We start from the raw sequence: 11,362 nt of genomic DNA, 5'->3' as shown, positions 1-11,362 counted from the left end.
ACCAATCAGAGCAAGTTTAGATCCCTCCCACCTTAAAGGACAAGTCCACTCCAACAGAAAGTTCATTTGAATAAAAAGAGAAAAATCCAACAAGCTTAAGACCGAAAATTTCATCGAAATCGGATGTAAAATAAGAAAGTTATGACATTTTAAATTTTCGCTTAATTTCACAAAACAGTTATATGCACATCCTGGCTGGTATGCAAATGAGGAGACTGATGACGTCATCCACTCACTATTTCTTTTGTATTTTATTATATGAAATATGAAATATTCTAATTTTCTCCTAATGTCAAGTGAAACAACGATTAATTCCTCTCTGAATATCAAGAATTAGCATTGTGCAATACTATATGGTTCAATCAAGTTGGTCCTTATTGTCAAATCTGTAAAAAATGAAAAATTGTATAATTCAAACAATAAAAAACAAAAGAAATAGTGAGTGATAGACATCATCGACTGACTCATTTGCATACCACTGAGTTATGCATATCACTGTTTTGTTAAAAATAAGCGAAATTTTTAAAATGCCATAACTTTCTCATTTTACATCCGATTTTGATGAAATTTTCAGCGAAATGCTTGTTTGATTTTTCCCTATTTATTCAATTCAACGTTTTCCTGGGGTGGACTTGACCTTTAAGTTGTTACACCTCCAAAACTAATGATATAAATAAGACTTCTTGATTATTAGAGATAGAATACTAGACCCATACTCTACCATGTAGACCGAGTGACTTCAGAATTTTAATCTTATACTTCGAAATTTTTATATTCATCGTCTCCTGTTTTTTTTTCTTTTTTTTTCTTCATTGATATTTTCATCTACTTCGAATTGTAAACTGTAGCAGATAATTGATTATTAAATACCCGGTGATCTTGAACTGTACAACTGTAATGAATCATTACGCTTCCTTCCTAAATTATAATTACCGATCCCAACACATTACCCTCATGGAGCGCTTTTACCCAATATTTTTAGAGTGTAGTCCTTATTCAACATTATCCGGGCATACTTATTCTGCTGTTTTTTTTAGTCCTATACTTGTTGGTTTTGCACAGCTTCCCCAAGATGTACAACAATAATCAATGTGAGGTAAAATTTATATTCTTAAGAATCCTAGGCGGAAGGAATTGTTTGATTCTTTCTATACAACCTATCGTACGAGTATTTCAACAATGATAAGAGATACATGTTCTCCCCACGCCATACCAGAGTCAAGTGTCACACCCAGGTATTTTATTATATTTACATTTTCTATGGGTTCATTCCTATATTTTATGATAAAAGCATACTTTTTCAATATTTTCCTATATGATCAAAAGAAAGAATTGTAATATGGAATTGACAAATAACGGTAGGGGAACAATTGACATAAGCATATAGATAAAATTAATATAAGTTAGACATTCTTTTCATGTTCTCTTTAATGTGCATTGTTCGAGTCTGAGTCATTATGAGAGAAAAACGTATTTGTGTTATAATGCATCAAAACAATATGTAAATTACTTTAGAAAATATTAATTCATTCACTCTTACTAGCAACGTTTTTGTCAATCGATATCCAAAATACATGATGAGGATTTTTTTTTACGTTCAACAAATGAAATACAGTCAATCAAATGGAATGCTAAATATTCCTAAAGATCATAGTCATTTTTAATTGCTTTTAATTATCAATATCTGGTCAATTGTTCCAGAGGTCAGAGCAAATAAAGGTTGAGCAAGGAATTCACGTCATAGTGAGACAGAGTACTAATTAAACTTAACCTAAACCTTGAATATGAAACCTTCAAGCAATGCATGTTATCACGGCATAATGCTCATCCACATCAACAACATTCGCATCAACAATGCAAACGATACCGATTCCATATTGATCGATATCATATACCTGCAAACCTCCGACAAATCTGTCATACATGTATTTCAGCATAATGCTGCAGCCACACCACCGTTGCAAACGATACCGATTCCATACCGATCGATATTATACACATGCAAGTAGCATAATAGCTTCTGTCGCTCTGGGGAGCGTTTCATCAACATTTTCATCCGACAAGTTGTCAGATCTGACATCTTTTCCTGATTTTGATTGGTTGAGAGGCATTGTTCCTATGGTAACTGTCGGATAAAATGAGATTTGTCGGATAAAACGTCTGACAAGTCCTTTCATGAAACGCCCCCCTGGAGTCATTTCGCCGATGTGACTGTACTTCAAGTATCGCCATTATATATTTCATATTGTTCACTTTCAGAAATATACCAGTTCGGAGTTACCAGCTGTTGGGCAATTTAGGTCAAATGACCTTTTATTTCTTTTAGTATAAGAGGCAGACATCAAAGCATGGTATCATGTAAGCATGTCTTACATAGCAGGATGCAGAAATTGAATATACCAGGTGACTAGAATAACACACCAATGAACACTCTATGAAGGTATTTTTTGGATTTCTACTTTGAATGCATTAGTGTGTTGTTATAACAATGTACTTGGCCAACTGTGAAATACCCGTCGCTAGTCGTGGATGCATTGGTTTTTTGTGGAGCTAATCAAAAACACGATTCAAAACATTTTATGAATAATCAAGATATCAAAGTCAGTGCTTATCTCATTGAATATTAAACCACCATGTCACTTTAGTACAAATGACCTTCTTCTGATCATGCGCAGAATGGAACTCCGAACTGGCTTATTGGTGTCCCACTCACATGTATAGGCTACATGATAGCCAATGACTGAACACACTTTCATACTGATGCTTTGTTCATACAAGTCATTGACTTGGAACAAGAAGAGAAATAAAGCATCATGGTGTCTTTCGACTTTGTTCACACCGTTCAGTTGGTGGTACTTCTGATATGTGATTTCATGTTTGGAATCGTAAGTGGAGGTATGTATCTTTGTTTATCACTAATCATTACTTTAATATTGTTCATCCTATAATGTAATTCAGTAGTCATTTTTTATTTTTCTCATTTCCAATAAAGGTACAAAATTCATGTTAGTATCATGAAAATACGATATTGAAGTAGAATTTCATGCAATATTAAAATAAATTGTAATATATTATCAATAATAATTATAGTAATATAATGATAAAGTAATGGTAATATAGGGTTTTTTGTGTAGAGTTGATGAAAAACACAATTCAAAAGAATATAATATAATTCAAAAGAATATAATACCCCTGTTTAATGGAGGCCCCATGTAGAGGAGAGTCACCACCTTTGCACGTTAAGAACCCACTGCACGATTCGTATAAGAGTAGGGGGAAACCCCGGTGTAGTGGTCCACCTGCATTCCCCCCCAATTAGTTATATCGGGAGGAGAGACCTGCGGGTCATAGTGATTCAGTTCGCTTTCGCCTCCCAGGCACAGGTGACGCTAAACAAATAATAATAATAATAATAATAATATGATTGTGATCATAATATAGTAGTAATGCTAATGATAATGACGTAGTAAAAGTGCCTATTTATTGAAAGCTTTCTGGATTTTTAGTGTATGAAAGAGTGAACAGGAGCAATGGAATGGGATGGGCAAACGACCCCTTGTACCCTCCCTTCTGAGTCCCCTCACCCTCTAAAGCTTTCTCTTTTGCCCCTCCCTCTCTCTCCCTCTCATGCACCCCCTCTCTCTCACACACACTTTTATTGCCAATCATGATGATGAAGGGGGTGAGTGGGGGTGTCTGATTCCGGTCTGGGTAGAGAGAACAAAGATCACGACAAAGGTCCTTGACAGCACCCTTTATGTTTAAAGCATTGTCATTTTACCTTTATAATTTACCCCATTCTTCTAGAACTATATATACATATAATATATATATATATATATATATATATATATATATATATATATATATATATATATATATATATATATATATATATATTATATATTTATTTATATATATTTATTAAAGCTTGTCAGCCTGGGATGCATGAAATTGCTGGATCTTGCTACATATTCTACCAATTTGGAAAAACGGCCGAAGAAGTCGAGACCACCTGCCCTGGTCGCCCCGGTCGTTACATGGCTTCGATAGGATCTCCGGTGGAACTGGTAGAAGTCTACAATCACTTCGGAGCTTCGCATCCTACTACTTTTCAGGATGTTTGGGTCGTAGATCCTTCTGTTGGTTTACCTTCGGTATGTTGATTGTTACCTGAAATAATTTACTATCAATTAATGAATGGACATTAACTGGGGCAGCTCCAGGGTAATTTTTATAAAGGCAGACTTTTTTACCATCTTCTCTCTTTTGTCGTACTTTCTACTCTTTTTCAATACTATCATGTATAAGGGCGAGGGGCCTTGCCCTGTTTCTCTCGGCCGCCGCCCCTGTACCTTACCGCCCCTCTCCATTTTTAGCGAAATATGAATAATTCACCGTGATAGATTTCGGATTGCAACGAGTGTTCATTAATTTTGGTTTAAGTCTATAATAGAAAATTTATATTGCATGTATTCTACTTTAATTGTTATGCTATATGTATGAATGTTATACTTTTTGTTGCCGAAAATAATTAGAAATAAAAATTAACCTGCATTAAACCGATGCCGCATAAACCGTGCGATTTCGAATTTATGTCGTTGCTAGAGGCACAATTCAAACTAAGGTCTGTTCTTGACCTTCAATATTTCTTGCGTTTTAACAAAATGAGCCAAGTCACAATATGAATTGTGCAACACCTTTGTGGAATGTTCAACAGGACCATCTTCATTTTGATTTGGTGATTGCTTATGTATAATTGATCCAACACCAGCTTGATATGACCATTTGTGACTTATCACAGTTTTATTTATTTCGCTCCTTGATCATGATTTAAAACTTTGTCCATAATTTTTATATCAGCATAACGCATTTCTGTTGTTGGTAAGCTGTTTCTTGTAAAATCTTGCCAAATCATCACATTGAATTTCATGATCTATTAATTCCTGTCATTAACAGGTTATAATATTTTTTTCTTTATTTTGATTTACTGCATGATTCTTTTCATATGCGTTTTTTTTTATTTATCTATACATGCATGTGGACCCCACGGAAGAACAGTATTGTCATGTTGACAAAACTGAATTATCCGTTTTGTATTTCTTTAATGGAAAATAAATACTCTACTTGTAACCGTTAATAAAAATACTCTTTAGTAGTTTACTCCATACAGTTTGGCTGGCTTGTGGCACAAACCGGCCTACTTTCACTGAATGCCACAGGAACAATTCATAATTGATTAGTTGATATATCGATCTTACAGGACGGGAATGGCTGTTCGATGATTGTGACTGGTCCAACTCTACAATCTGAGGTGTGTAGTACGCCCCATGGCTTCATATGCGAGGCTGATCTAGGTAGGTTCTTTTGCATCTACTGCGTATTTCAATTTTCAGTTTCAATTCGCATTTATGTCATTCTCGGTTATAAACATAACCCTTTTTATGAGGCCGCCATCAACTACAAGCTTAACCGCTCACGATGGCGGTCTCCTGCGATCATTTGTTAATGTTCCTTTTTATTATTATCAAAATGTGAAGTATACGCCCACACCATTTTTTTTACTAATTATGTATTATGTTTATATTGTATACCTTATGGATTATTTTGTATATCGCAAACAATGTAAATATTTTTGATAATGTATTGTGAACGCAGAAATAAAAATAAAACAAACAAACAAATATACATGATACAAACTATAAACAATCAAAAGTAAAAATGAAAATGAAATGGGTAACTGCAAAGAGGCATTGCACATGCACAGTTCCCAAAACATTGATTATGTAGAATACATTGCAGAGAAAGGATAAGATAAAATATACAGAGATTTTAGATTTGATAGCGGGAATGTATTGATCGTGCCCCACTTTTTGGTGTAATTTTCAACCCCGAAAATCGTTACGGAGATTGAAAAGATCATTAAAGGAGAATGAAACCTTTGGAACAAGATAGCTTGTGGAAAAACAGAAATGTCACTTGTGAACAACTCTCCTCATTACTTTAGTATATATTTCACTTAAAACTGCCTCTTTTATCACATCGATTAGTAGACCATGTGTTCTTTCTATAGGCATGATAGGAGTGCATGTTATACAGATTTTTGAAGAATACATCATGGATAAAGAGTTTGTATCACCATAAAGAAAACCAAAAAAGAGACATTTGGGGGGTATTTTATAGTCCATCAAAGGGAAAGTTGTTCACATGTGACATCACACATCCTTGTCGCATTAAATGGGAGGATCTCCATAGCATTAGTGATTGCAATATTCAAATGCTCATAACTTTCTCATTATTTGTCCGATTTTTCTCAAAGTTTCTTTGTTCTTATTCTTTGATTTTTATGTTTCGACACAAGCCTACTTGTTTCAAAGGTTTTATTCTCCTTTAATCGTCTCCATTTCGAATCCATTAAGTCTAATTATTAGGGCACGGGAAGTCGTCTTGTATAATTTCAATTATATATCATTATATATTTATCTGTAAATAGGTGAATTTATTAGTGTCTTCAAGAAGGTTTCTCCATAAGATATTGACGCACGTTCATCCCTGGAGACTTTAAAGGAAAATATATACTATAATTATCTTGAAAGTAACAATTTCATAAAAAAAAGTTTATAGTTACAATATATTTTTGAATGAACGACTATGAAGATATTTCCCCCTGAGCACAACTGAGCCAATATGAAAATGATGCATGATTAAAATTGAGATGATTTGGGTAATATTATTTTTTACTTCAATTCAAATGACTTTTCTAGAATTCGGCTGGTTATGTAGTATTCATGTAGAGTCAGATCATTTTATTAGATTGAGATAGCGATTTTTTGGGTAATTTATTCTATTTTATTTATTCATTTATCTCTTTCATATAGTTTATTCTATTCAAGTCTATTTTCTTTTCTTAATATTTTTCTTTATCTATTCATATATTTACATGACTGTATATTGTTATGATTATCATTATATTTATTTTATTATTATTATTATTATTACTATTATTGCTATCATTATCATTATTATTATCATCATCATCATCATTATCATTATAATTATTGTGGGGGAGTCTAAATCCAAACCGATTCTGACTGTACCACATTTTTATGTCCATAAATCTGACCAAAGTCGTTTTGCTGTTACTTTCTAGAGGGACTAACAACTGAGCTGATAACCACAGCTGTGGCGACAACTACGGAAACATTAGCATCCGATCCTACAAGCACCGAATCATTGACAACTGGCAATCCTTCAACCACAGCTACCACTGCTGAAGGTCCTATAACTCCTTTTTTAGAATCCTAATGGCTACACAGCAAAAATTGTGGTGTTAACCGGTGTACATAGAGGACCACACCAGTTATTTTACACCGGTGTTGAATTGGTGGTGTTAGTTTTACACCTATAGGTGTCATTACAACACCTTTGGTTGTTACATTTACACGCTTTGGTGTTATTTTTAATCTCTAGGGTATAATTTTAACACCTCGGGGTGTGGTCCTCTATTAACACCAACTGGTGTCAGTTTTAACACCGCAGTTTTTACAGTGTATGTGCTACGCATAATAAGATTATTTAAGTAGAATATTGTTTTTGGTGGGAGTCTAAATCTCTATCGATTCTGACTGTAACACATTTTCATGTCCGTAGATTTGATAGACTCGCTTTGCTGTTGTTTTGCAGATATTACAACTGAACTGATAACAACTGCAGAAACATCAACAACAATCGCTTCAACAACGGACCTACCAAGCACCGAATCATCGACTACCACATGGCCCAGCTCAACAACATCTGATGTGTCAACTGACAATCTTTCAACCACCGAGCTTACAACGTCACCCATTACAACAGATGTTGCAACTGAAGGTCATATATTCATTTCCCTTTTAGAATCGTGGTGGTAATGTGGTATGCATTTGTAGTCAGATTTTAGAATTTTTTGGTTTGGTGGGAGTGTAAATATCTAGCGATTCTGACTGTAACACATTTTCATGTCCGTAAATTTGATAGAGTTGTTTTGCTGTTGTTTTGCAGATATTACAACTGAACTGATAACAACTGCAGAAACATCAACAACAATCGCTTCAACAACGGACCTACCAAGCACCGAATCATTGACTACCACACGGCCCAGCTCAACAACATCTGATGTGACAACTGACAATCTTTCAACCACCGAGCTTACAACGTCACCCATTACAACAGCTGTTGCAACTGAAGGTCATATATTAATTTCCCTTTTAGAATCATGGTGGTAATGTAGTATGCATTTGTGGTCAGATTTTAGAATTTTTTTGGTGGGAGTGTAAATCTCTATCGATTCTGACTGTAACACATTTTTATGTCCGTAAATTTGATAGAGTTGTTTTGCTGTTGTTTTGCAGATATTACAACTGAACTGGTAACAACTGCAGAAACATCAACAACAATCGCTTCAACAACGGACCTACCAAGCACCGAATCATTGAAAACCACATGGTCCAGCTCAACAACATCTGATGTGACAACTGACAAACTTTCAACCACCGAGCTTACAACGTCACCCATTACAACAGCTGATGCAACTGAAGGTCATATATTCATTTCCCTTTTAGATTCATGGTGGTAATGTGGTATGCATTTGTACTCAGATTTTAGAATTTTGTTTTGGTGGGAGTGTAAATCTCTATCGATTTGGGCTGTAACGCATTTTCGTGTCCGTAAATTTGATAGAGTTGTTTTGCTGTTGTTTTGCAGATATTACAAATGAACTGATAACTACTGCAGAAACATCAACAACAATCGCTTCAACAACGGACCTACCAAGCACCGAATCATCGACTACATGGTACAGCTCAACAACATCTGATGTGTCAACTGACAATCCTTCAACCACCGGACAAACAACTTCACCAACCACTACAAAAGCTATTACAACTACAGGTCATTACAACTACTTTCATTTTTTTAAAAAATCATACTGCTTATGTGGTATGCATGTATATCTAGATTATTGGGGGGAGTCTGAATCTCTGTCGATGTTGACCGTAAAACGTTTTCATGTCCGTAAATTTAATAGAGTTGCTTTGCAATTGTTTTGCAGATAGTACAACTGAACTGATAACCACAGCGGTGGTAACAACCACGGAAAAATTAACAACGATCGCTCAAACAACGGACCCTATAAGCACCGAACCATTGACTACAGGGTCCAGCTCAACAAAATCTGATATGACATCTGCTGTCAGTCCTTCAACCACCGACCTAACAACTTCAACCATTACAACATCTATTACAATTGAAGGTCATACAAGTACTATTCAAGAAGGGCCAACCACTGTAATGTCATCGACGACATCACCCACAACAACCGCGAATTACCCTACAACCGCCCACGATAATTCCCTTACGTCGTCTGCCATATCAACCACTACAACATCAACCATGATGCCATCAACGTCTGCCGCAATAGCCAAGGGCAGAGAGCATTCGTTTACATTAGCCAGCATCGGGCAATCCCTGCAGGAACATGGCTGGATAAGAACGTTCGACACCGTCCGAACTCCATTGCGCTGCGCAGTGAAGTGCGGCGCATTTTCTGGTTGTCACGTGTTCACGCACTCGGCAGCCAATCAGAGTTGCCATCTAGGAGCTGCAGGGGAGATGCGCTTTCTATACGATGATTCGGGTAGTAACACGTATAGACTAAAATCATGAAAATGGGATATTATCGGCATTTTAATACATTAAAAATAATCGAAGTAATAAGAAATATCTATGAAAATAATAATGTTTGGAACTTGATGAACTTCTTAATCGATTGATTTGCAAAACCAATCTGTTAGATGTGGAAGTCAGTATAATTCTTAGAATGAGATGCATTGTTTTGTCTTATACGCTTATTTTCTTGTCAAAGAGAGAGGGGGAGTTTTAGTCCGAAAGAGACAAATAGAAAGACTAAAATAAAGAGATAAACAAAGGGGTAGAATGATGAAATCAACATGCAGAAGAATAAGTATTAAAGGTAGATAGAGAGAGGAGTATAGATAAAGAGAGAGAGAGAGAGAGATAAACACAGATTTAAAGATGTATTTTTGCTTGCCATCAATAAAAATCGCACAGAAACCGGCAATCGTACATTTTATTGCAACTGCATCTAAAATGATGCAACAAAAAATATCCTCTCATTATATCCACAAACTCTACAGACAAATCAAAGAAATTCATAAAACACCTTATTCCTAAAAGTCTTTATCTTTATTTTTATATAAATTTATATAAATCTCTTTATGCATGTATCTGTATTTTAATTAGGTGTTCGGTAGCTTATCATATGGAAAACGCTGGGATAAGTAGAGAAATAGAAATAAAGGGATGGAGGGAGAGGGGGTGGTGAGAGAGAATAAACACGCTCCACTCATTACTGTAATCGAGAATGGCAATTAGTGTCAAAGTGAAGATATCAATTTGATTCCATCAGTACCATCATCTATTCCGTTTCACATTTAAATACGAACTAGAACAACTGGGCCCCGTCTTACAAAGAGTTACGACTGATCCAATCATTCGTTACTCTATGGAAATCCATCGGTGTCGTAATTTTTCTACAGGAAATTTGCAAGATGTCCCTTGTAACCAAAGGCGAACGCACCAAATTGTCAAGAAAACGATGAATGTATGAATATACATCATATCCAGAAAAAAAATTAACAAACATGTATTTTAGATGTTGGTGTTGCTGGCTTTCCATAGTTGAGTTTGATCAGATCAATCGTAACTCTTTGTAAGACGGGGCCCTGGGGAGTGTTTCATCAACATTTTCATCCGACAAGTTGTCAGATCTGACATCTTTCTCTGATGTTGATTGGCTAAGAGGTACTGTTACTATGGTAACTGTTGGATAAAATGGGACTTGTCGGATAAAACGTCCGACAAGCTCTTTCATGAAAGGCCCCCCCCCCAGGTTTTTATCGTGGTGATAAATAAACGTATAACGAATGTCCTTTTGAATAGCAATTCATGGGTTTGTCTTCGGTCCTTTCTTGAAGTTTTCTAGTTAGATTATCTGAATTTTTATTCTGTACTTGACGGTAGAAATAAGGGGCCAATATTCATATCTAAAATGCGCCATCTCTCTTTTTTTTTATTGGTAAAAACAACATTTACCAATTTACTTTCATTCCATGATTCGCAAATGATTCAGAAAGGAAAACATTAAAATCAAATCGAAAACGAACGAGATTTGCAAATAATTACAATTATAGTCATATGAATATTTTTCAGAGACATTTTATGTTCTGAACTCCTTATAAACTGTACCTGTTTTAATGATTAAAACGAAATAGCATATTAATTTGTTTAATTTGAATGAAAATTCAAA

At 35.2% G+C, this 11,362-nt stretch overlaps 1 protein-coding gene across 1 annotated transcript; it reads left to right on the top strand.

Annotated features, from left to right (window-relative positions):
• Positions 1-2,803: 2,803 nt before the first annotated feature.
• On the top strand, positions 2,804-11,102 carry LOC129278904 (mucin-2-like). The gene is made up of 9 exons (XM_064111434.1): positions 2,804-2,895; positions 3,931-4,157; positions 5,264-5,357; positions 7,151-7,276; positions 7,684-7,869; positions 8,038-8,223; positions 8,388-8,573; positions 8,740-8,925; positions 9,086-11,102. The coding sequence occupies exons 1-9, from the start codon at positions 2,814-2,816 to the stop codon at positions 9,697-9,699; spliced, it is 1,887 nt and encodes a 628-aa protein (XP_063967504.1). The 5' UTR covers positions 2,804-2,813; the 3' UTR covers positions 9,700-11,102.
• The last annotated feature ends 260 nt before the right edge of the window (positions 11,103-11,362 follow it).

This window comes from Lytechinus pictus, chromosome 16 (assembly GCF_037042905.1).
Source record: "Lytechinus pictus isolate F3 Inbred chromosome 16, Lp3.0, whole genome shotgun sequence".
Classification (NCBI taxonomy): Eukaryota; Metazoa; Echinodermata; class Echinoidea; order Temnopleuroida; family Toxopneustidae; genus Lytechinus; species Lytechinus pictus.
This window is presented reverse-complemented; position numbering and strand designations above follow the sequence as displayed.